General features: G+C 39.9%; 1 protein-coding gene across 2 annotated transcripts; it reads left to right on the top strand.

The window, feature by feature from the left end:
• Positions 1-498: 498 nt before the first annotated feature.
• LOC131364524 (von Willebrand factor A domain-containing protein 5A-like) lies at positions 499-27614 on the top strand. Of its 2 annotated transcripts, XM_058407709.1 has the most exons (20): positions 499-797; positions 1867-2069; positions 2209-2431; positions 2623-2789; positions 5060-5174; positions 5450-5625; positions 5744-5832; positions 6245-6389; positions 6530-6609; positions 10939-11053; positions 11629-11778; positions 11984-12093; positions 12423-12640; positions 12822-12857; positions 13102-13128; positions 19052-19078; positions 19482-19532; positions 20159-20298; positions 25980-26103; positions 26316-27614. In XM_058407709.1, the coding sequence occupies exons 1-20, from the start codon at positions 761-763 to the stop codon at positions 26393-26395; spliced, it is 2313 nt and encodes a 770-aa protein (XP_058263692.1). In that variant the 5' UTR covers positions 499-760; the 3' UTR covers positions 26396-27614. The 2 variants fall into 2 exon arrangements, with proteins under 2 accessions (XP_058263692.1, XP_058263693.1); XM_058407710.1 differs by lacking the exons at positions 19052-19078; positions 19482-19532; positions 20159-20298; positions 25980-26103; positions 26316-27614 and adding an exon at positions 15584-19044 and having other exon boundaries at positions 500-797.

Here is a 27614-nt window from a genome sequence, read left to right as displayed (position 1 = left end):
GGTGCAGGCAAGAAAACACAGTCACTTCATCTCTGTACAACTGAAAACCTGGGATTCGGGATCAGTACAAGTGGAAAAAGGGAAACTAAGTGAAAAGAACTGAAGTGTATGGGGCCAGTCGCCAAGAATGGATTTGAGGATGTTGGACTGATGTCAATGGATGACGATTCTGTCTTCAGAAAGTTCGGCTACCTGACATCAGAGTAATAAAAATAAACCTCTCCCTCTCTGACCGGCAATGCAAAACAGTCTGTAAGCATTGTGTAATAAATTGGTGCAGTGGAGTGGGGCTTTTAGTATTTGTTCTTGTCTTATTTATAATGACAAACCCAAAATCGATTCGGAAGCCAAATAATGTTACTTTTACCTACATTTCAGTTGATATATACAATACACACCACTGTTTATTGGGGGATGACACTTTTGGCTTTCCATAATTAAAGCGCCGCCCCGCTTTTTACCGTCAATACAAGAAAGTCATGTAAGAGGCCAGGCAGTGGTCCAGCGTTTCCGCAAAACCTCCTCGGGATCTCCGGTCAAAATTCACGTCATCAGTTTTAACTGAACCTGTTGCAGGCGTCAACTAACGGGAATCTCTAGGAGGTTTTTCTCTTTAACTTTCTGTTTCGTGTTTATTCGTGGTTCGTGTGTGTATGAGATACTCAGCGTGTAATTGAATTTAAACCCGCATCGATAAACAGCTTTATTTTCAGGACTTTACCTCAGCAGTGTGCTAGGATTTCTGCAAAAGAGGAACAAAATGAACTGTGGCCTGCTGACAAACAAGAACGAGCCAGGTAGTAGGATACAGTGTTGTTTTTACTGTTACAAAAGAAAGTTGTTTATTTCCATTTCTTTAACTCACTCACTCACAGTAAACACTTGATGCTGAACATTTATCCTGATCAGAGCTGAGGTGGATCCGGAGACCGTCCCGGAAACACTGGGTGAACATTGAAGCATATATAAAACGTGTACTCTTTGTATACTGCTTGCTTTTGATACATATAACTGTGTCTTAAAATAACAACTGACTGTTTTTTGTTGTCATTACATATGGATTATTTAAGTCTATGTGTGTGTTATTTCATAGTTTTGAAAACTCCAGTATTGTTCTAGAATGTAGAAAATAAATCCCTAAACAAAAAACATTGAATTAAAAGGTGTGTCCAAACTTTTGACCGGTAGTGTAAGTGCAATTTGCTAACTTTTTGGGTTTGAAACATATATCTTTTCTAGCTTTAATTTTATAAAGCTGATACCAAATCAACAGTAGTGGAGTTCACTTCATGTCAGATATCACTCATAATAATAAACAAAGATTTTTCCTGTTGGTTACTTGACTTTATGGGTCTGTGCATTAGTATACAGACTTTGCACTTTTAGCACTGACATAAACGTAAAAATATCTCATAACTGGTCTGAAGAGTCAGAGGCATATTGTTGACACTGCAAAAAAAATCTTGTGGTTGTGGTTAATGCATTTTAAAGAGCTGGCAAATTAGCCTTATACCATATCATGCTCATATCATTATATCATATGTTCTGATATTTACATTCTACAATTCTGAAAAGTGCAGGCATTTCTCTTTTGCACAAACAGAAGATCTCAAACAGAAGTCGAGATCTAGAATTTTTAAATTCACTCAGAAGGTAAAAAAAAAATTGGATGCATGCCATGTAAAGATTGTCATCTGTACAGAGCACGCTTCTGTATTTTGATGAAGATGTGATGGTACAGCTGCTTTGTGCAGATGCTGATAGGCATTATAAATGTTTGAACTGAGTGCTCTCCTTGCTACTTTGGAGGAAAAACTCAAAATGTAATGTAAACTGTAACTCCTGACATCTTTGTTTTCTGTTTAGTTCCACTGAAGAACATCGAGGTGGAACTGCAAGTTCAGGGGCATGTAGCGACAGTGACCTCCACCCTGAAATATCTAAATGAGGAAGATAACCCCTTGGAGGCTGTATTTGTCTTCCCCATGCCTTCAGGAGCTTCTCTCTGCCAATTCAGCGCCAAGATTGCAGATCAGGAGATAGTGGCTGAGGTGCAGGAGAAACAGGAGGTGAGTAAAACAGTAGTTTTACCTGTAGACTGGTTAACAGGAATGTCAGTGCAGCATGGAATGATGAATGTAGGTGGATAACATGCCTGACACTCAGGGGGGAATGCAACATTAACACATGTATGTTGCCCTGTGTCAGGCGCGGGAGCAGTATGATGATGCAGTGAGTTCAGGTGAACAGGCGTTTCTGCTGGAGGAGAGTGAGGAGTCTGCGGACGTGTTCAGGCTGAGTGTGGGCTCTCTGCCCCCACGCCAAAGCGCCTCTGTCACCTTCATCTATATCATTGAGCTGAGTGTGCAGGCTGACCATTCACTGCAGTTCTGCCTGCCTGCAGTGCTCAACCCTCGCTACACACCAGCCGGTATTAAACACACACATCCAGCAGCACACAACTTACTGTCACTTACTAAACATATATTACAGAAAAATATCTGACACACTTTACTGTCACATCTCAGTGTAATGAATCCTGATGAGCAGGCATGCATGTAGCTAAATGGATCATCCATCAGGGGAATGTATTGTATAATCTGTTGTCTGTTTTATTTTCAGGTACAGGGGGTGGAATAGTATCGGACATAACATCAAGTTCCACTGGTATCCCCTACTCTCTCTCTTTTACTGCACATATAAGCTCCCCAAACCCCATCACTAAAGTGGAGTCCAAATGTCCTCTAGAACCTCTGATGTTCCTCAACACAGACCACACCAAGGCAAAGGTGTGTTTGTGTGTGTGTGTCTGTGTGTGTGTTTGTTTGAGTTTGTGTGAGAGAGAGATATGAGACAGCATGTATGTGTCCATACTGAGCTATACAGTTTAGAGGTGTACAAACTAAATCTGATTGATGAATCATTTTCATTACTTTCATTACATTACTGACTCAGTGATTAGGCAATGGGTGTATTGTGCAAACAGATATAGGCATCTAACACAGCATTTCTATTTAACAAACTTGCAGTTGTTTAGAAACGTTGCCAAAGCTTTTGGGGTGCTTCCATGGTTCAACCCAGTCATCTGGCTATAACATCTGACCCTTGTCAAAGTAGCTCGGGTCTTCATGACTGCCTATTGCTTCTGTGTCCAACATGTTGACTACATGAACCGAGTGTTATTTACTTATAATGGATCAACCATGCAATTTAAACTCACTGACAGTTGATGTGAAGAACATTGATGGTAGGATATATTAGGAAGCAAGCAAACAGGCATTTCTTGAAATTGTGTAAGAAATGACTTTTCAGATCAAATTTATTTTGACAACAGTCAAATTGTGATGTTTAGACAACTGGGTCTGAGCATCTCCAAAATAGCAGGAGTTGTGGAGTGTTCCTAGCAGTGGTAGGTACCTACCAAAAGAGGCTACATTTACTCTAATTTATGTCTATGAAATGTGAAATGCTTTAAAATTTGCAGAGATGTTTTATTACAGCCACTCACCTTTATGTAATGTGTATGTATGTTAGAATAGAATTTTATTTAAAAATATCATTATTATTATTATTATTATTATTATTATTATTACACTATGTAACACGATTTTTTTTCCTGGGTAGTGAATGACATTTTCCAATTGCTCTTGATGGAAAATAAAATGATTTAAAAAAAAATAGCCATTAAGCCCCTTGAAGTTTGGGTTTGGGCTTTTAAGAGAACGAAAACCTCAAAATTAGCCCATTTTTCTAAAAAGAAAACTGCCTAAATTGCACAATTTACCTGTTTTTCCATAAAATAATCCACAAGAAATTTTTTATAAATTTATTAGACTTTAACATTAAAAGAACTAAACAGTTAAAAGTGAATAGCTTTGCAACACTTGCGACTATATTGTAAGTCACTTTCCTGTATGGACCTTAAGAGACATTCTACAACCCATCTTACTGTAGTTCTTTACCATAGTTTCAACCAATTCTACATAGTTTTCTGCCTTGTTGTTGCCTCAGAAACCTTGAACTTCCAAGCTTCTTTCTCCTTCTTTTTCAGCTTCTTGGAAAATATATTAGATTTCCCTGTCGTACCTTCCAAAGTTTTCTTGCAGTATTCGCACACAAAATGAGGTGCCCAAGGTTTGTCCTGATCAACAACAGGCATTCCAAAATTAGCTTGTAAGCTTCACACATCTTTGTAGAGGTTGTCACAGAGTACTTCTTCCACCTTTTCTTGATGAACTCGCCACATATGTAGCAGAATTTATCTGGAGAATGCTTACAACTTCTTGAAGCCATCTTTTCTCTGAGTTAGAGCTGTTCAGACTGAGGAGGCCAGTGATGAGCTACTGAATCTATAGCTTGCTAGAGAAATTCTAGAATATTCTCAAACCTTCTTGCAAAATCTATAGCCTTCTAGTGACTTCCAACTGATGCTTCTGCAATAATATGGAAAGGTATAGAAAGTTACAGAAATGAATAGAAATACTCTATCCAGAACATTCCAAATAATCTAGAAAGTTCTTGAAAAATCTAAATGGCTCTAAAAACATGCCACAAAGTTCTAGAATATTCCAGAAAAAGAGACCTTGATTTTCTCCAAATTTCTTGTTTTTTCCAAGAACTTCCTTGTTTTTTCCAAGAAATTTCTGGATGATTCTAGAAAAATGGGTGGCTATCAGAAACATTCCAGAGAGTTCTACCTCATTTTTAAAGGTAGTTATAGTACATTTTCAGTGTTTCATTGCAGTTCAAGAGGTTTTTTTGGAAAGTAGAATGTAGAATTTGGCTCTTTTTCACATGTTTAGAGAAATATGAGATTTTGAGAATCTCATTGCCCAGGGTTCAAACCCAAAATTTCATGGCTAAGATGGGCTTTTTTCTCTTTATTTGGGTTACAAAGAATGGGGAAATAACACTTATTTTCCAGGAACAAGAAAAAAGTAAAAATGTGTTACATAGTGTTATTATTATTATTATTATTATTATTATTATTATTATTATTATTATTTGTTTTTGTTTTTTTTATCAGAACACTGGGTATTTTGTGTGTGTGTGTGTGTAGGTAAGCCTTAATGCAGGTCACATGTTTGACAGAGATGTTGAGCTGTATCTACATTATCAGAATCCTCATCAGCTCACTGCTATAGTGGAGGCTGGAGCTCCTGCAGCACAGCCAGGTACAATTTTATCTGTTTAATAAAATAAAACTTTCTCAAAGTACAGCATTTCCAGCACAATAACAGTTAAATAAATAATAGTTTTTCAGAATGTTACAATCTTTTCTTTAAATAAAATATTTATTTAAACAATCAGACAACATCATTGTTGATGATCATTGCTGAGCTAAATTAATGTTTCTAATGTAGTTTGAATATGGCAAATATTATAAAATGCAAATGTCTTTTCTTGTCTTCGTTTTATTATGTATCTGTTCATGTATCTTTCATTTTAGGAACTCTTATGGGAGATCCTGTGGTCATGGTCAGTTTCTATCCAGAGTTTCCTGAGTCAGTGATGTCCTCTATGTCGTCATGTGGTGAGTTTGTGTTTGTTATGGACAGATCTGGCAGTATGTCGTGCAGAATGCATAATGGACCAGATGCACAAGAACGCATTGCCTGTGCCAGGGTAAGTCTCAACACTTAACTGAACTGAATTCTTTCTTTAATTTTTTTATGAAAACCTTTGCCATGTAAATTTAGGTTGAATTAAGAATAATACTGTCTGTGTGTAATGATGTGTTTAGGACACTCTTCTCCTGCTACTGAAGAGTCTCCCCATGGACTGTTACTTCAACATCTATGGTTTTGGCTCTCACTATAATTCCTTCTTCCCGTGAGTTTCCCTCAGATGAAGCAGTGAATATGTAATATTTCTGTCACTAATCAGACACAAGAATGGATGAAATGAAACGATAAAGGGCTGGGTGGGAGAAACAAGTAGCTTTGCTTTCTCCCAGTTTCTGATTTTGAGCTCAGGTTTCTGTCACTGTGTTCATGTTGGGTTCTCTGGTTTCCTCCAACCTTCCAAAACATGCTAGTTGATATCAGCAAAGATCAATGGCCTCTAGGTGTGAATGTATGGGAATGCATGGAATTGCAATGTGTGCATGTTGACCTTCATAGGACTGGTGTTTCATCCAGGTTGTGGTGCCACCTCATCCCCAAATCTGTCTTGGATGAAGTGAGAGTGATATAGATCAAGTTAGTTAATTTGTTGTGTTTGCTGTATGTTTCTCCGGCTTTAGTCAAAGTGTGCAGTACAGTCAGGACACTATGGAGCAGGCTGTGCAAAAGGTAAAGGAGATGCAAGCAGACATGGGGGGCACAGAGATTCTGCCAGCTCTGAAACACATTTACAAGCAGCCTTGTGTCCTCAACCACCCAAGACAGGTAACATTATTCTTCATTCACAATGAGAAATCCGAAGGGTGCTCTTCTACATTCTTAGAAAAAAAGAGATTGTTTTGTGGATTGTTTATTTAATTTTGGATTATTGTCCTGGATGTTCACATATTTCTCTCTTTTTTCAGCTTTTCATATTTACAGATGGTGAAGTAGGAAACACCAAAGATGTGCTTCGCTGCGTGAAAAGCAATGCTGATTTTCACAGGCATGGGCTGTTTAAAGCTTAAAACATTCACGATACATGCATACAATTTATTTACCTACAAAATGATTAACTAATATTTTATGTACACCTATAAGCCATAACATTATAACCACTGCCCGGTGAAGTGAATAACATTGATTGTCTCCTCATCATGGCACCTGTTAGTGGGTGGGATATATTAGGCAGCAAGTGAACATTTTGTTCTCAATATTGATGTGTTAGAAGCAGGAAAAAGTGTAAGGATTTGAGCGAGTTTGACAAGGGCCAAATTGTGATGGCTAGACCAGTGGTTTTCAAACTTTTTTAAGCACGACCCTTTTTTTCCTTTTTAAATTGATGCGACCCACATATATACAACCACATTTTACAAATTTGCATACAATCAAGTTACACATATACTGTGCTGTGAAAAGGTTTTTGCCCCCTTCCTGTTTTTTTATTTTTTATTTTTTGCGTATATTTGTAACACTTAAATGATTCAGATCATCAAACAAATTTTAATATTACACAAAGATAATGCAAGTAAATACAAAATGCAGTTTTTAAATGATGATTTCATTTATTAAGGGAACAAAGATGTCCAAACCTGCCTGGCACTACGTGAAAAAGTAATTGCCCCTAAATTTAACTGGTTGTGCCACCCTTTGCAGCAACAACTGCAATCAAACGTTTGCGATAACTGGCAATGAGTCTTTCACATCGCTGTGGAGGAATTTTGGACCACTCTTCTTTTCAGAATTGTTTTAATTTAGCCACATTTGAGGGTTTTCAACCATTAATGGACTGTTGAAGGTCATGCCATAGCATCTCGAACGGATTTAAGTCCGGACTTTGACTTGGCCACTCCAAAAGCTTAATTTTGTTTTTCTTGAGCCATTCAGAGGTGGACTTGCTGGTGTGTTTGGGATTATTGTCCTGTTGCATAACCCAAGTGCGCTTGAGCTTGAGGTCACAAACTAACGGCCAGACATTCTCCTTCAGGATTTTCTGATAGAGTGCAGAATTCATGGTTCCATCAATTATGGCAAGCTGTCCAGGTCCTGAAGCTGCAAAGCAGCCCCAGACCATCACACTACCACCACCATGTTTGACTGTTGGTATGATGTTCTTTTTTGAAATGCTGTGTTGGTTTTACACCAGATGTAACGGGACACACACCTTCCAAAAAGTTCAGCTTTTGTCCCATCAGTCCACAGAATATTTACCCAAAGGTCTTGGGGATAATCAAGATATTTTTTGGCAAATGTGAGACGAGCCTTTGTGTTCTTTTTGGTCAGCAATGGCTTTTGCCTTGGAACTCTCCCATGGATGCCGTTTTTGCCCAGTCTATTGCTTATTGTTGAATCATGAACACTGACCTTAATTGAGGCAAGTGAGGCCTGCAATTCTTTAGATGTTGTTCTGGGTTCTTTTATAACCTCCTGCATGAGTCGTCGTTGCACTCTTAAAAGTAATTTTGGTAGGATGGCCACTCCTGGGAAGGTTCACCACTGTTCCAAGTTTTCTGCATTTGTGGATGATGGCTCTGACCATGGTACGCTGGCATCCCAAAGCCTTAGAAATGGCTTTAAACCCTTTCCAGACTGATAAATGTCAACTATTTTGTTTTTCACCTGTTCTTGAATTTCTTTAGATCACAACATGATGTGTTGCTCTTTAAGCATGCTTCACTTTGGCAGACAGGTTCTATTTAAGTGATTTCTTGATTCAACAGGTCTGGCAGTAATCAGGCCTGGGTGTGTCGAGTGCAATTTAACTCAGCTTGGTAATTAAGTTCTTTCATGATTTAACAGGAGGGAGCAATTAATTTTTCACGTAGGGACAGGAAGGTTTGGACAGCTTTTTTTCCCTTAAAAAATTAAACCATCATTTAAAAACTGCATTTTGTATTTACTTGCATTATCTTTGTGTAATATTAAAATTTGTTTGATGATCTGAATCTTTTAAGAAGGAGGCAAAATCCTTTTCACTGCACTGTATGTGTATATATATATATATATATATATATATATATATATATATATATATATATAAATATATATATATATATATATATATATATATATATATATATATATATAATTTTGACTACCAGTCAAAAGTTTGGACACACCTTTTAATTCAATGTTTTTTGTTTAGGGATTTATTTTCTACATTCTAGAACAATACTGGAGATTTCAAAAATATGAAATAACACACATGGACTTAAGTAATCCATATGTAATGACAACAAAAAACAGTCAGTTGTTATTTTAAGACATGAAGGTCAGGTGTTCTGGAATAGTTCTTGCAAGAACAGTATTATCAAGTGCATTTGCAAAACCCATGAAGCACCATGATGAAACTGGCTCACATGAAGACCATCCCAGTAAAGCAAGACCAAAACTTACCTCTGCTGCAGAGAAGTTCATTTAGAGTGACCAGCCTCAGAAATCACCAATTAACAGCACCTCAGATTAGAGCCGATATGAAGGCTTAACAGAGCATCAGTAGCAGACATATCTCAATATCAACTGTTCAAAGGACATTATTGTGTATTTCCGCCGCCTTCAGCATTGTTTTACAATGTAGAAAGAAATAAACATCAAGAAAGACCATGGAATTAGAAGATGTGTCCAAACTTTTGACTGGTAGTATATATATATATATATGTAATACACATGCATGTCTGGAGAAGCATTCAACTGGGCTGGACAGCTGGATTAGAGCATCTCCAAAACTGCAGCTCTTGGGGTGTCTGCAGTGGTTCAGTATATATCAAAAGTGGTCAAAGGAAGGAACAGTGGTAAACCCGCTACAGTGTCATAGGCGGCCAAGGCTCATTGATGCACATGCAGAGCGAAAGCTGGCCTGTGTGATCCAATCCAACAGATGAGCTACTGTTGCTCAAATTGCTGAACAAGTTAATGCTGGTTTTGATAGAAAGGTGTCAGAATACACAGTGCATTGCAGTTTGTTGAGTATGAGGCTGCATAGTTGCAGACCAGTCAGGGTGTCTATGCTGACCCTTGTGCACCCTTGGCAACAATTGGGACATCAGCAACAGAACTAGACCACAGTGTAATGGAAGAAAGTGGCCTGGTCTGAAGAATTACGTTTTCTTTTTCATCACGTGGATGGCCGGGTACGTGTGTATTGTTTACCTGGGGAACATATGGCACCAGGATGCACTATGGGAAGAAGGCAAGCTGGCGGAGGCAGTGTCATGCTTTGGGCAATGTTCTACATGGAAATCTTGAGTCCTACTATCTATGTGGATGTTACTTTGACACGTATTCCCTGAAGGCTGTGGCCTCTTTCAGCAGGATAATGCGCCGTACCACAAAGCAAAAATGGCACAGGAATGATTTGATGAGCACGAGTTTGAGGTGTTGATTTGGCCTCCAAATTCCCCAGATCTCAATCCAATCGAGCATGTGTGGGATGTGCTGGACAAACAAGTCTGATCCATGGAGGCCCCACTTTGCAACTTACAGGACTCGAAGGATCTGCTGCTAACATCTTGGTGCCAAATACCACAGCACACCTTCAGGGATCTAGTGGAGTCTATGCCTCGACAGTTCAGGGCTGCTTTGGCAGAAAAAGGGGTCCAACACAATATTAGGGAGGTGGTCATAATGTTATGGCTGATCAGTGTATGTAAAGCATGTAATTTATTCCTAATACATAATAGCTAACTGAGTTGCACAAATATTGTATTAGTTTATGAGAATTAGCATTAGATTTTCAGAATGAAGAAGACGGTGCAAAGTTTAAACAATTCACTAAAGTGGACTAGATACCAATATGTAAAAAAGGAAAATGCATCACACTACGTCGGATTCTTCATTCAAATTAGTCATTTGTTGATTAATTTTGTAAAACCACACAGCTCTGATTGTAATGCTGGAAAAATTACATTTTAGTGTTGTGACTGTTAGTAGTGCTTAATAGTACCTGTTTTCCTCTCACCACTTTTTGTGTGTGTGTGTGTGTGTGTGTGTGTGTGTGTAAGTGTGTGTGTGTGTGTTAGTTAGCCCCCCAGTTTATCTAATTTTTGTACATGTGAGAGTTTAATGGTTATCTTACCTAAAATTCTAAAGTAACAGATAACTCTAAGGGACTTGTATGACAGAAGCAAACATTATTCAACCCTAAATATAATTGAATTTTAAAAGAGAATAACGTTGTTACACCAAACTAAAAAGTGTAACAGTTGTTATGGTGAAGCAATCTGTAACATTTATGGATGAAGCAACACGAAAAGTGATTTACTTACCACATTTTAGAGTTTTCTTCTGATCTAGATGGCTCATAAAGGATTTATAATCCAGTTCTTTGTTTAAACAGATGCTTCTCATTTGGGATTGGTGAAGGTGCAAGTTCTGCACTCATTACAGGATTGGTTGAGAACAGCTCTGGCCACGCCCAGTTCATCACAGGAACGGATCGCATGCAGGCCAAAGTAAGACTGGTTTGTTCTCAAAGAACAACAAGAAAACTAACAGAAATAACAATAGCTTGTACGCAGCCTAATGGTGCCTAATAATGAACCTAATAGTCATTACAGTGTAATTCAAATGATTTGATATTTGCCTAAGATCCCACACCACCTCATTGCTGTGTTCCCTCCACTGGCTTCCGGTAGCTACATGCATCAGATTCAAAACACTGACGCTTGCATACAAAGCCAAAAATGGACCAACACCCTCTTACCTCAAAGCTCTTACTATTCCTGGCACTGCACCTCGCTCCCTTCGATCTACTAGCACTGCTCGACTGACACAGTTTTGAGATGTAAACACAGTGTTTACGCTGATGGTAAACTAAGTCTGTGACCTATTGAACCAGTGTTAATGTATTCACTGATAGCACTTTTGTACATCGCTCTGGATAAAGGAATCTGCCAATTGCCAGATAATTATGCGTGTTCTCTGCCTCTCACGTTTCCACTGCCAAACAGCTGAGAGCTTTATTGGGAAATCGTACTACATTTCACACCTTTATTGATTATTCTTTGTCTTTCATTCCCAATGTTAGGTAATGCAGTCCCTTCGCTATGCTTTACAACCAGCAGTGACTGATATCACTGAGGACTGGTCTGGTTTGTCTTTCAACCGTCTGAGCCCCCAAATTAAATCACTGTTCCATGGTCAAAGAGCACTGATTTATGCCCAATTGAAAGGAGAGGTAAAAATGAAAACTTTCTCTTTTTTATATATATTCTAAATCTGATTGTTCTGTTTGGACATTGATTTGCATGCATTTTTATGTTTTTTAGTCCATGAATATTTAATGATTTATGCAGAATTTCATAAATGGTTAAACTCAAACAATTGTTTAAATTGTGAGTCTGGGTCTCCTAGTAATCACCATTCACTTTCTCTGTCCCTAGGAATGTCAGAACCCAGATGCTAAGGGGAAAATATCAGTGCGGTACCGCCTAGGAGATCAAGAGGTCACAAACACTGTCGACTTCTCCCTGAAGCCTGCCGAGAACAACGGGTAACTGCTACATGTACTCTGTAATGTGTAAAGGAACCAATTTTCTGTTTGTGATTAAGACATTTCTGACATGACCATAAACTAAAAATGGCTTTAGCTGTCGTACTCGTCATAGTCATAAATAAGATGAACCAGCCAGCAGTTTGTGGAGGATTTGAGTCATTCAACTTATCTCAGTATGAAATGAGTAATATGAACTTGAATGCGACTGGAAACTGATCCCAGTTAAAGTTATCTCTATAATTGTTACTCATTCAGATTGTGTGTGTGTGTGTGTGTGTGTGTGTGTGTGTGTGTGTGTGTGTGTGTGTGTGTGTGTGTGTGTACAGGATGGCTATCCACAGGCTTGGCGCTCGCTCTCTGATCCGCTCTCTGGAAAGGGACGAGCATGTTGATGGAGCTGATAAAGAGGCTCTGAAGGCTAAGGTGGTGAAACTGAGTAAGCAGTCTGGAGTGAGCAGCTCACACACAGCCTTCATAGCTGTCCATAAGGGCAGCAAACAAGCTGTGAAGAGACCGCTGGTGAAGAGGAGAATTCCTACACCGAGTCAGTATTCTTTTTTTTTTTTTTTGTACTGTGTCAATTTGCTCAACCTGTAATAATAATAATAATAATAACTTATATACATATGCAATTATATGAGAATCACAATGATCAGCATTTACAACATTAGTGCTTTTTTGCACATGGAGAAACTAATGTCCTGTGTTTGTTTGTATATGTACAGTGCTGCACCTACGTCAACTGTCGTCATCATATAACAGTAAGTAACAGAACACAGCATTCGTGGCATTTTGATTAACACATTACAAAGAAAACATAGAAAAACTATTATCTTGTTTTTGTTTATATATGTACAGTTCTAAGTGTACTGAATAAATCTACCCATAAGTAACAGCATTCATGGCGATTAGTAATCTTTGATTAGTAATTAGTGCTTTTATACAAAGAACACACCACAAACATACCAGGAATCTAACATGCCATTTTTGTTTGCCTATATTCAGTGAGTTTCATGGCTGCATCATCATTCAGTAAGTAACATATTATTATACTATTTTAGAGTTGCACGAATCACCACTGAACATAGACAGATGGTGTCTTTTTCAGTAAAATGAAATACATGATATAAAGCAACATATTATATAATTGTAATGATCTGCCAGAGGCGGAAAGTGTAGAATCCATATGCAGTTTATTAAAAAAAAAAAAAGAAGGAAAACAGAATCATAAATGGGAAAATGAGGCAGTGGTCAAAAATAGCGGGCTCCCTCTGGTGTTCAGCCACAGAACGAGACATGACAATAATCTGTGATTCAATCAAAATCTGTGATTTTATCTTTTTTTCTTTTAAATTTCCTTTAAATGTTGGAATTGATGGAAAAGATGTGTGAATTTGCATAACTTTTGCTTTGATGTTATGTGAAGTTTTGAATTAATGCAGGTGATTGTACACTTTCAACCTTTGTATTTAATTAATGGTATGATACATTTTTTTAATAACTGCTGTTTTGTAGATCCTAGCAGACCTGGGTACATTTACATTATGTTTATGTCTCTGGGGAGCCCTGGGGAGCCCGGCAAAGGCTGAAATTTAGCTGGCCTTATTAATTGATTCATTAATTGATTTAAGATTAATTACATTTTTAATAATGCGTCTGTTAGAAATTTCGGGTTCACTCAGAGAAGAATCCTGAGTCACGCTGCTGCTGTCACCTCTACTGATATCAGAGAAGCTTTTGCCAAAGAACCCCACAAAGACAGTGATTGAATAGCAAAACTCTTCGATATTTACTGAGATAAACAGGGAGTATTCAAAACAAAAGAAAGAAAGGTATAATCTTCATTATTATCAAGAGGTAAATAAAAGATGTCAGCAGAAACAGACATGGTGGTTGACGTGTTCACTGGCACTTTTACGAGTTTACTACAAAAAGGCCTATCTAAGATATGGATGACGGAACTGTCACTGAGTGTCTGTGTTCAGCACATGTTCTCAAAATAGAACAAAAAGATTTTCTAGGACAAAACAAAGGATATCATGGTAATAAGATGAGGTTATAAATAAATGGTGTCACACAGTCAGCCCAGAACAGAGCGTGCCAAGATATAGAATATATCAGCGTCCATACAATTTCCCACCAGATTTCATTGTAGAATTAATTGGATATAGCAACTGTACACAAATCCCAGTGCCAGTGTGAGAGAGAGATAGATAGATAGATAGATAGATAGATAGATAGATAGATAGATAGATAGATTGTCTATCTATCAATCAATCAATCAATCAATCAATCTATCTATCTATCTATCTATCTATCTATCTATCTATCTATCTATCTATCTATCTATCTATCTATCAGACAGACAGAGAGTGAAACGCATGCTCAATTGGTATCAGGTCAGGTGATGGACTTTGCCATTGTAGAATACTGGTTCGCTTTCGAACTTTGCTTTGTGTCACTGTTCATCTGCAATATTCTGTATGACTGCAATTGTTTTTTAGAAGTTTCCACCCACAGCTAGAGTAAAATGCTGCTAAAGTGTAATTGAGCAGTAACTGACACAGGAAGAGTACAGTCAGTTTAAAAGATAGGAGACTGTCAAGAGCATAAACATATACTTTATTATTATTCAAATGTTTTTATTGATTTTCAATATTGCACAAGAATCACAACCTCGCAAACATATGACATTCTTCTTAGAACACATATTCCACAACAAACCACAACTACAACTACAAACACACACCCCTTAAGAGGGAGAGGGGAAAGAGAGAGAAAAATAAATAAATAAATAAATAAATAAATTGTAAGTAAATAAATAAATAGATAATTCCAAAAAAAAAGAAAAGGGGGGGGGGGTTGGGGGGGTCAATTATGTTCATTTATGGAACGGCCCATGATGATGCAATGTAGGATAAGAAGGGCTGCCAGACCCTATAGAATTTCACAGAGCAGCCTCGGACGGTGTACTTAAGATGCTCAAGTTTAAGATAAGACAACACCTCCAATACCCAGTGTTTGTGAGATGGTGGCCTTGCCTTTTTTCCAGCTGAAAAGAATCAGGCGTCTAGCCAATAATGAGGAAAAGGCAATAATTTCTAACTGATTAGCTGATAGGTGCATTTCTTCCGATACTACACCGAAAATGGAAGTCAGGGGATTAGGGTCTATATCTATATTACAGATAGATGAATATGTTGCGAAGATGTCTATCCAGAAATTTTTTAATCTGGGGCATCCCCAGAACATATGACTTAGATCTGCCGGGTTCCAAACCACATCTGGGGCAAGATGAGTCCAACCCTGGATACATTTTAGCCAGCTTGCTCCTAGACAAATGAAGCCTATGAAGCACCTTAAATTGTAAAAGTCCGTGTCTGATACATACAGAAGATGAGTGTACCAACTCTATTGCACACTGCCAGGCTGTATCTGATATCTCCATTCCCATTTCCTCCCCCCATTGCCTTCTTATATGATCCAGAGATGGGGAGGCGGTTCTTTGAATAATCTCATATAAAATGGACATCATACCCCTTTGCAAGGGGTCCATATTTAACAACTCATCTATCCAGCCCCCTTCTGGCCGGTTCAAGGAAGGAGAGAAATGTTTCTTAATGAAACTACGGACCTGTAAGTATCTAAAAAAATTAGACTGAGGGATCTCAGAGTCTGTTCTTAGCTGTTGGAATGAAATAAATATGCCGTCTTTGAAAAGGTCTTTAACACAGCTTATTCCATTTCTGGACCACAATTGAAATGCCAAATCTATAAGGGAAGGAGGGAACAAAGGATTCAAAAGAATAGGGGCAGAAGGTAACGCTTGTTTACTATTAAAGTGAAGTCTAAACTGTGACCATATTCTGAGTGATCCACGGATAATTGGGTTATTTGTAGAGTAATGTTTGCTGACTGGGACTGGAGCACATAGCAGTGAACGTAGAGATACTGGATTACATGTGTGTTGCTCCATCAGCAACCAGAGTGGGGCTTCATCACTTGACATATCAGAAAGCCAGAAAATCAATTTATGTAGGTTGGCTGCCCAGCAGTAATATAAAAAATTTGGCATTGCCAATCCACCCTCCTCCTTCTTCCTTTCCAGATATTCTTTTCTTATGCGTGGAATTTTCTTATCCCAAAGAAACATGGAAATACAGTTATTTAGATCTCTGAAAAATGATTTGGGAATGAAAACAGGCACGGTCTGAAATAAAAACAAGAATCTTGGTAGTATTGTCATTTTAATGGAGTTAATCTTCCCGGCTAAAGATAGAGGTAGATTTGACCACCATGCCACGTCTCGCTTAGCTTTGTCCAGTGCTGATTTGAAGTTATTATTAAACAAATCATTATATCTGCATGTTACATTCACACCTAGATAGAGAAATTTATCAGAGCTTACTGAGAATGGAAAGGATTGGAAAGACATTTGTTGTGCACTTTGATTAATAGGGAAAAGAAGACTCTTTGTTAAATTAATTTTATATCCTGAAATATTTCCAAAATCTGAGATAATTGTAAGAGCAATTAAGAGATCATCTGCATAAAGCAGCACCTTATGCTCATATCCCTCCCTGAGTATACCAGGCAAGCCCTCTGTATTCCTCAACAGGATTGCGAGAGGCTCAATGGCAATAGCAAAGAGCAGGGGGGAGAGAGGGCAACCCTGCCTTGTCCCTCTAGAGAGAGGAAAGCACTTAGAAATTATATTATTTGTTCGAATGGATGCTTGGGGCCTAGTATATAGAATTTTGATCCAAGAACAGAACATGGGGCCAAAGCCAAACCTTCTAAGTGTTGCAAGTAGATAAGCATATTCAATTCTATCAAATGCTTTGTGGGCATCTAAAGATATTAAGATCTCTGGATTTATATTATTTTTGGGTGAATAGATAATATTAAATAAGCGACGAAGATTGTAAGAAAGCTGCCTCCCAGTAATAAAACCAGTTTGATCTGGATGAATTACCTTTCTCATGATCGGTTCGATTCTGATTGCCAACACTTTAGCCAGGATCTTATAATCACGGCAGAGTAAACTGATCGGACGATAAGATTCACACTTAAATGGATCCTTATCCTTTTTAAGAAGGACTGATATAACAGCCTGTGTCATGGATAGAGGAAGAGAATTTGAAACAAGGGCTTCCTCAAATACTTTACACAACAAAGGTGCTAACTTGGCAGAGAACTTCTTGTAAAACTCGGCCAGATAGCCATCAGGACCTGGAGCTTTTCCAGATTTTAGTTTCTTGATTGCATTACAAATCTCGAAAACAGTTATATTACCTTCTAAAATAGATTTATCTGAATCCTTGAGGGATAGCAATTCTAGATTATTATAAAAATCCTCTATTCGATCAGTGTCACTCACCTCAGAACTGTAAAGAATTTCATAGAAAAGTTTAAACTGATCATTAATTCCCTGTTGATCAGTAACAATATTGCCAATCCTGTTTCTGATTGCTGTTATAAAACCAGCTGCTGCAGATTGTTTCAATTGATAACAGAAAAGCCTGCCAGCTCGCTCGCCATGTTCATAATGAATCTGGCGTGACCTCAAGTGCAGATCTTCTGCGTGCTCGCTGGTCAGAGAGTCAAATTCAGCTTGAAGCAGGAGTCTTTCCTTTTGCAGTTCCTTGGAAGGCGACGTTAACTGCGACTGATCGATCAGAAACGAACGCCCTCACAGCCGCGAATTAAACTCCTCGCCTCGTTGAAAGCTGCACGTTGCTTGCTCACTGACTGGGTGAAATCAGGAAGGACCCGTACTCGATCTCCGTGGGTTGTGGTGATTGTCTTCATTTCCACGGCTTTCTTCAAGATGTGCTCTTTTTCAGAGAAATAGTGACATCTCACCACAAAAGCGCGCGGCGGTTCATTGTCGTTAATTGGTTTGCTGCGAAGAGCGCGATGAGCCCGATCCAAAAGTGGAGTCTTTTCAAGGTTCAAGGCATTTTTCAGGAGGCCAGCTTCAAAATCAGTCATACGTTCACCGTGCTCTCGCCCCTCTTTAACTCCCATAATGCGAAGATTTGAGCGGCGAGACCTCGCCTCGAGATCTTCACTTCGTTCTCTCAGCAGGGCCAGCTCCTTTTTCATGACATTGAACTGCTTTTCCAGTGTAGTAATAGAGTCCGAATGGCCTCCCAAGGCAGACTCCAGTCCGGTCACCCGCTTCTCCGCTGCTTCCATTCTGACACTATCGTGCTCAATGGCACTGCGTAACTCCGTCTGGAGCTGGTCGATTTGAATGCAGAGTTCATTTGATTGAGCAGCGGCCTTTTCTTCGATTTTTGAAATCAAGTCCACTTTCAATGTACTAATTGCTTGAAGAACCGCGCTGTTGTCACTCGCTGAGACCGTTTCTTTATTTGAAGCCTCATGCAGTTCGGGGCTAAGGTTAGCATGATGGCTAACAACAGATTCTACCTCTTTGCGGTTGCTCCGGGTCTTATTCATCTTGCTTCAAAAGCCAAATTTAGTCCGAAACAGCAGGACTGTTGGGCACTTAATATCCAACAAATGCAGCTTTAGCACAATAATGCCTATAGATAAGAGCAATATAAACGAAATTTGAAGTTCCTCATGAGGAGCTCAGCAACTCTACGTCTTTACATGGCGCCGCACCAACCGGAAGTCATAAACATATACTTTAAAAAACCAGAGAGAATGATTGATTTCTGTGCCTATGAACATGAAGTGTAGCTTGTAATCACTAGAAACAAACTTAAGTTTATTAATTGCTGTTTACTAGTCAAGGATCCAAGGTATTTCATGCCTCTTTCTGCAATCAATCAACCAACCAATCAATCAATAAAAGCTGTTTATATTTTTTATCTCATCACTAAAACCTGTCTGACGTAAATGCTAGTGTGTGACCTGAGCTTTAGCCTTTTGTGAAGATGCATAACTAACCATTTTGTTTTCTTTCCTTTAATTAAAATAGGTTTTGCTTCAAAGGTAAAAAGAGCCCGTGAGTAACTGAACATTATACATATATTTTATACATTATACTTATATTTCAGGCAGAATGATCAGACTAATATTATTCTTTTTCTGTTACTGTAGTGTATTTAAAAAAATGTTTTGAACCACTGAACATATATACATTTACACAACATTTATACATAATTATTTTTATAATTTTGTTCCATTAACATTTTGTTAGCATTTTTTTTCTTCTTTACACATTTGTGAAATTGTCTTATAGCAAAAAAGGGAAAGAGTAAGTATACACAAACTTTTTCCCCTGTAACTACGTACATGTCAGGATTGTAAGGCAATAAATCTCATAATCTATATCATTTACTTCTCCAGATTTCTGTGTATGGATATCTGACTATCTGAGGCATGCATGTGTTTGGTTTGTCCTACAGGACCAGAAGGAGCGGATGCCCCCAGACAAGCATTTGTGTGTTTAAATGAAAGTAGGTGATTTATTAATTTGAGAAGGAGAAGAGAAGAAAGAACAAAATACATAACTGTGCAAACCAAAAACTATAACAGTGTGCAACCAAAAGGTATACCAAGTAATTTGTTCCAATACACAACATTGTTAGTCCTTTGGCCTCTTACAGAAAGAAAGAGAGAGAGAGAGAGAGCTTTTTACTAACTTTTTTGACTAACTCCACCCTCAACCTGTGCCAAATGATCATGCAGGGACCAAACACAATTTTTATGCACAAAAGTATAAATATAATGAACACTAAACATATACACAAATAACAATCTGTGTTAACCCATGGGTACTTAACCAAATTATGTATTCAAATCAAAATTCAGCTACTGTTCCCCTTTCCTCCAGACAAAACAAATGGTTCAATCCACTTAGAGGGTATGCTGATGAACACAGTTTAGGTCAGATGGACTGTTTGGTAGAGCAGCATAAGCATAAGCCAAACCAAAATCTTTAAGTGTTTAAAACTTTAAACATGGGTTTAAGAAAATAAATTTCTTTTGTGGATGTTTGTGTGGATGTAGGTAAGTGTGTGTGTGTGTGTGTGCTGGGTTTTTTCCAATATGTGTTTATATACCTATACTGTTGTCTCTGTAGAAACTTCAGGAACTCCAAAGAACCCACTGACGCAGCTCATCTCCCTCCAGAAGGCTTCAGGTTGTTGGGAAATTGAGGCTACACTTGCGGAGGTGTTTGAGAAGACAGAGAAAGAGCTGACAGAGCAGATTCCTGCACAGGTTTATGCATGTTAAATTACTATGTAACGTGTTACTCCAAAGGCCTACCCTTAAAGCCTAAATTATTACAGTTTTTAGTGTTATAATATTTATTACTGATTTCAAATAACTAATTTGAGTCATTTAACTTAAATTCAACTTAAAGAGTCATTCTATTAAAAGGTAAATTTTAAGAAAACAAATATTGCTTTAGAGGAAAGGGACTTTCGTAGGTAGAGTAACACAATCCATATGCATGAGGTTTACTGAAAGAGAAAGCAGTCAAAAATCAGTCAGGGTCATTACCAAAAAACACTGCAGAAATAGGCACATCCAAGAAGAAAATATCAAAATGTCAAAAAACAGGGATGGTAACATAAGATTTTATGCATATATTTAAGTAAATATGGGTGTGCACACACACACACTGTTCCAATCACTTCCATGGCCACAGGTGTATAAAATCAAGCACCTAAGCATCCAGACTGCTTCTACAAACATCTGTGAAAGAATGGATCACTCTCAGGAGCTCAGTGAATTCAAGCGTAGTACGGTGAAAGGTTGCCAACTTTGCCATTCTTTCACTACTAAATATTCTACGGTTAACTGTTAGTGGTATTATAACAAACTGGAAGCAATTGGGAACAAGAGCAACTCAGCAATGAAGTGGTAGGCCATTTAAAATCACAGAGCGGGGTCAGCACATGCCGAGGCACACAGTGTGAAGAAGTCTACAACTTACTGCAGCGTCAATAGCTATAGACCTCCAAACTTCTTGTGGCCTTCAGATTAGCTCAAGAACAGTGTGTAGAGAGCTTCCATGGAATGGGTTTTTATGGCTGAGCAGCTGCATCCAAGCAGGATTATGAGGGGGGATTATGGTGTGGGGTTGTTTTTCAGGGTTGGGCTTGTCCACATAGTTCCAGTGAAAGGAACACTTTATGCTTCAGCATACCTGCTTCATGCTTCAGGACAGGAGGGCCCCCAGTCCTGTCTCCAAGGCGTCAATGTGTAGTGTGAAGGGGAGGTTGAAGTCGGGGTTCCTTAGCACTGGCTGGCTAGTCAGTGCATTCTTTAGACAGAGGAAAGCTTTCTCGGTTTCCTTTGTCCATTGCACCCGGTACCCAAGGTACTGTGCTTAAGCTAATGCCCCACATGACACTTGTGAGAGTGGGCCTTCAGTCCAGCCTTCTGGAGGCCGGCGAGACCCTCTTCCAGATGGAACAAGTGGTCAGACCAGGTGGAGGAGTGGATGAGGACATCATCCAAGTAGGTTGCTGTGAAGGATTTGTAGGGCCAGAGGACAATGTCCATGAGGTGCTGGAATGTGGCGGGTGCCCCATGTAGGTGGAAGGGAAGGACCTGGTACTGCCAATGGCTGCTGGTGGTGCTGAAGTCTGTTTTAGTTTGGTGTCTGCTGAACGGGCCACTTGCCAGTATCCTTTGGTAAGGTCTAGGGTCGACACAAACTGGCTGTTCCCTAGGCACTCCACCAGGTCCCCTTTGGGGAAGGGGATAGCGGTTGAATTCTGAGATCTTGTTGAACCTTAGGGCTCGTAAGGTTCCGTCAGGCTTTGGTACCACCACAATACGGCTGGACCAGGGGCTGGTGGATTCTTCAATGATTCCTTCCTTAAGCATGCATTCCACTTTGCTCTCTATAGCGTGACGGCGGGCATCCAGGACCCTATAAGGCTGCTGCCTGACCACCATCCTGGGAGAGGTTTTAATCTTGTGGTGCACCAGCAGGGTGAGCCCGGGAACAGAGGAGAAGACTTCATAGATTTGGTCCATGAGCTCAGGAAAGTCTCCTTCTTCACCAGGGCGCGCTCTTCGGGATCTGTAATGGTTCAAGCAAAGGTAGATGTTGTCAGGCCTGGCAAACCATCTTTTTAGTATATTAATGTGGTACAATTGGGTGTCTGCCCGCTTACCTGGCTGCTGGAGCCGGTAGTTTACAGGGCCCACCTTCTTGAGGACTGTGTATGGGCACTGCCACTTGGCCAGGAATTTGCAGGCCATGTTTGAGACCAGGAGCATCACCTGATCTCCAGGGTGGAATTTCCGCCGCTGGTTGGGATGGTTGTACAACCACAGTTGGTTGTGTTGGGTCTCTTCCAGGTATTCTTTGACGATGGGTCCCACTCGATCGATTCTGGTCTGCATCTCCTGGACAGTCTATAATGGAGCAGAAACAAGAGTGTTAGCCCTCCCATGCTTCACTGGCTACATCCAGCAGTCCTCAAGGGTGCCGTCTGAAGAGGAGCTTGAACGGGGTGAAGTCGGTGGAGGTATGGGGCATCTCCCAGATGGTTGAGAGGACGTAGGGAAGGAGGAGGTCCCAGTTCCGCCCTTCCATCTGGCAAAGCATCTGCTTGAGGGTCTGATTGACCCACTCCACAAGCCCATCAGTCTGAGGGGTTGTAGATGGATATCTTCAGGCGTTTGACCTGTACCAACTGACACAGATCCACCATTAGTTTGGATGTGAAAGGCGTACCTTGGTCCATGGGTATATGCTTTGGAATGCCCACATGGCTGAAGAGCGCAAGGAGCTCCCTTGCAATGTTCCGGGAGCTGGCCTTCCGAAGTGGGACTGCCTCAGGGTATTGGGTCATGTAGTCCATAATGACTAAGATGCATTTGTGGCCATGGGCTGACTTCGAGAGTGGCCAGATGAGGTCCATGCTGACCCTCTCGAACAGTACACCGATAATGGGGAGGAGGATAAGAGGTGACGTTGTGGTTTCTGGGGGATTGTCTGCTGACATTTGGGACAGGCTTTGCAGAAGGCTTGGAGACTTGCAGACTTCTGCCTGTATCCCCGGCCAGGTGAACCTAACCTTCACCTAACACCGAAAGGTGTTTCGGGCACTTAAGTGACCCCCCAGATGGTGTGAGTGGGCCAGGTGCAGTAGGAGGGCTGTCCAGGAGCAGGGGGCTACCAGCAGGTCAGTGTGTCACATCAGTGCTCCATGTGGTAGTAGAACAGCAGAAGACCACATCAGGTCCCTCTTCTGTCAGCCAGGAGCATGAACCTGGGGCTATTTTGGGTACGAACTGGAGAGGTGAATACTGGAAAAAAACCAGGTGATTTTTTTTTCCTCTAATCTTCAGCTGTCCCATTTGGGTGCATCTGTGTACATGAGAGCTCAGGAGAGTCCTGTTATGGGCTAATAGCTGTGGAAACCCAATGTGGTCTTCTGCAGTTGTAGCTTATCCACCTCAAAGTCTGATATTTAGCGCATACAGTGAGGGAAAAAATTATTTGATCCCCTGCTGATTTTGTATGTTTGCCCACTGACAAAGAAATGATCAGTCTGTAATTTTAATGGTAGGTGTATTTGAACAGTGAGAGGCAGAATAACAACAAATTTTTTTTTTTTTTTACGCATTTCAGAAAAGTTATACATTGATTTGCATTTTAATGAGTGAAATAAGTATTTGATCCCCTATCAATCAGAAAGATTTCTGGCTCCCAGGTGTCTTTTATACAGGTAACGAGCTGAAATTACAGTAGGAGCACTCTCGGGGAGAGTCACCTGTCCACAGAAGGAAGCAATCAATCAGATTCCAAACTCTCCATCATGGCCAAGACCAAAGAGCTGTCCATGGATGTCAGGGACAAGATTGTAGACCTACACAAGGCTGGAATGAGCTACAAGACCATCGCCAAGCAGCTTGGTGAGAAGGTGACAACAGTTGGTGCGATTATTCCCAAATGGAAGAAACACAAAAGGACTGTCAATCTTCCTTGGTCTGGGGCTCCATGCAAGATCTCACCTCATGGAGTTTCAATGATCATGAGAACGGCGAGGAATCAGCCCAGAATTACACTGGAGGATTTTGTCAATGATCTCAAGGCAGCTGGGACCATAGTCACCAAGAAAACAATTGGTAACACACTACGCTGTGGAAGACTGAAATCCAGTAACGCCCGCAAGGTCCCCCTGCTAAAGAAAGCACATGTACAGGCTCATCTGAAGTTTGCCAGTGAACATCTGAATGATTCAGAGGGGAACTGGGTGAAAGTGTTGTGGTCAAATGAGACCAATATCCAGCTCTTTGGCATCAACTCAACTCGCCGTGTTTGGAGGAGGAGGAATGCTGCCTATGACTCCAAGAAGACCATCCCCACTGTCAAACATGGAGGTGGAAACATTATGCTTTGGGGGTGTTTTTCTGCTAAGGGGACAGGACAACCGCACCGCATCAAAAGGACAATGGACGGAGCCATGTACCATCAAATCTTGAGTGAGAACCTCCTTCCCTCAGCCAGGGCATTGAAAATGGGTCATGGATGCAAAGAGGAGTGGGCCCAAATTCCTTGAGATGTGAGATGTGTGCAAACCTGGTGGCCAACTACAAGAAGTGTCTGACGTCTGTGATTGCCAACAAGGGTTTGCCACCAAGTACTAAGTCATGTTTTGCAAAGGGGTCAAATACTTATTTCACTCAATAAAATGCAAATCAATGTAGAACTTTTTTGAAATGTGTTTTTGGATTTTTTTGTTGTTATTCTGCCTCTCACTGTTCAGATAAACCTACCATTAAAATTACAGACTGATCATTTCTTTGTCAGTGGGCAAACGTACAAAATCAGCAGGGGATCAAATAATTTTTTCCCTCACTGTACTTAGATGCATTTCAGTCTCCGCTCTAATTCATCCTAAAGGTGTTCTATCGGGTTGAGGTCAGGACTCTGTGCAGGCCAGTCAAGTTCATCCACACCAGACTCTGTCATCCATGTCTTTATGGACCTTGCTTTGTGCACTGGTGCACAGTCATGTTGGAAGAGGAAGGGGCCAGCTCCAAACTGTTCCCACAAAGTCGGGAGCATGGAATTGTCCAAAATGTCTTGGTATGCTGAAGCATTCAGAGTTCCTTTCACTGGAACCAAGGGGCCAAGCCCAGCTCCTGAAAAACAACCCCACACCATAATCCCCCCTCCACCAAACTTTACACTTGGCACAATGCAGTCAGACAAGTACCGTTCTCCTGGCAACCACCAAACCCAGACTCGTCCATCAGATTGCCAGATGGAGAAGCGCGATTCGTCACTCCAGAGAACGCGTCTCCACTGCTCTAGAGTCCAGTGGCGGCGTGCTTTACACCACTGCATCCGACGCTTTGCATTGCACTTGGTGATGTATGGCTTGGATGCAGCTGCTCGGCCATGGAAACCCATTCCATGAAGCTCTCTGCGCACTGTTCTTGAGCTAATCTGAAGGCCACATGAAGTTTGGAGGTCTGTAGCGATTGACACTGCAGAAAGTTGGTGACCTCTTCGCACTATGCGCCTCAGCATCCGCTGACCCCGCTCCGTCAGTTTACGTGGCCTACCACTTCGTGGCTGAGTTGCTGTCGTTCCCAAACACTTCCACGTTCTTATAATACAGCTGACAGTTGACTGTGGAACATTTAGGAGCGAGGAGATTTCACGACTGGATTTGTTGCACAGGTGGCATCCTATCACAGTTCCACGCTGGAATTCACTGAGCTCCTGAGAGCGACCCATTCTTTCACAAATGTTTGTAAAAACAGTCTGCGTGCCTAGGTGCTTGATTTTATACACTTATGGAAGTGATTGGAACACCTGATTCTGATTATTTGGATGGGTGAGCAAATACTTTTGGCAATATAGTGTATATATATGGTGTTGGTGAGTGTATGTAAAATTCCTGTTTGTATTTTGTGTGCAGGTGAAGCCAGATGTCTGGGCTACACTTCTGGCTCTGATTTGGTTGCATGGCTTTAAGATTGATGCACAGGCTGAGTGGCAGTTTTTGGCCATGAAGGCGGTGGCATGGATCCACAGTCAGAAAGGTAAATTCTTCATTTCAACATCAGTTACATAACTGTAATATAAAACAATTAAACAAAGTAATGCACTTTTTACTGATCGAAAAAGTCTACATTCCCATGAAGCAGTTTTCTGATTTTCAGTTTTCTGATCAGCACAATGTGAGAATATTTAACACTAACATCTTTATATTGTCTTGTTGTCATGATGATGATGATAATGGTGTGTATTTCAGTGGTCAATCAGTCAGAGTGTGTACAGGCAGGAAACGCTCTGCTGGGCTGTCAGGTTAAAGAAGATGCTCTTGGACTCTGAAGACTTTATCTTCGTGCAGCAGCCACAAAAAAACTACTTTTTTATTTTTTATTTTTTAAAGCTTTACTTTCATTAGCCTGCTTTTACATATATGATGATATTCATACAAGATATTCATTAGAAGCATGTTATAAAAACTGGAAACTTGATTATCCTGTAATGTAAACGAAGACATACAATCTTCAAAAATTGTATTGCAACAGCAAGGCTGGTTTCATTGTTTTTCCTATAAACTGACTGAAACCTTGTGAGTTTTATAAAAAAGAAAAAAGATGAACCAAAGTGACTGGAAAAACCAACGTGCAGAGACAGAAAGGATCTGCTTATGATCCAAACTATTCAAGCTCGTCAGTCATGCATGGTGGAGGTAGTGTTATAGCTTTGCTTTACATAGCTGCTTCTGGAACAGGATCACTAGTCTTTATTGATGATGTAGCTCATGATTGTAGCAGCAGAATGAATTCAGAAGTCTACAGGAACATTCTGTTTGGCATTTAACTGACAAATGCATCCAATTGAATTGGGAGAAACTTCATGTAGCAGTACAATGACCCAAAACAAACTGTCAACACAACAAAGAACAAGGGACAATAAATGGAAGTTTGTAGTCTGGCCAAGCTAATCACCAGACCTTAACCTAATTGGAATGGAATTGGAATAGAGGAGACTAAAGGGAGAAACAAACAACTGAAACAAACAACAGCTGTGAAAGAAGCTGTAGTACACAGCAGGAAAAACATCACAAAAGAAGAATGCAACAGTTTGGTTGTGTCAAAGGCTATGGGACCAAATATTAAGTGTTATTTAGTTTAACTATTTTAAGACCTCTGTTATTATACTTTTTCTCAAATAATGATCGATTGGTTTGCAACCAAAGATGTTGTGTTCTTGATGTTTAACACATCTAGATGTAAATGTCATGAAGTAAATGCTGACATTTGAAGTGTGTGGTGTTGCCAAAGGAATCCAACAATGTCCCGTTGTCAAACATTTATAATAATAGCTAATGACAACAACAACAGTGAAGTGATGGAGTGGCAGGAGAAAGAGGGCTGGGCTTTTACTATATATTTTACTTTTATTTATCTGCTATATAAAATTCTGTACTTTTGCTTTATTTAAATCTCACTTTTAAAGTGTTTATTTTGAGACCTCTTTTCTAGCTAATTGATATACTCTGTTAGTTGGTAATCAACTTAATAAAAGGTATCTATGCAAT

Source organism: Hemibagrus wyckioides, linkage group LG14, assembly GCF_019097595.1.
Source record: "Hemibagrus wyckioides isolate EC202008001 linkage group LG14, SWU_Hwy_1.0, whole genome shotgun sequence".
In the NCBI taxonomy this organism is placed as follows: domain Eukaryota; kingdom Metazoa; phylum Chordata; class Actinopteri; order Siluriformes; family Bagridae; genus Hemibagrus; species Hemibagrus wyckioides.
This window is presented reverse-complemented; position numbering and strand designations above follow the sequence as displayed.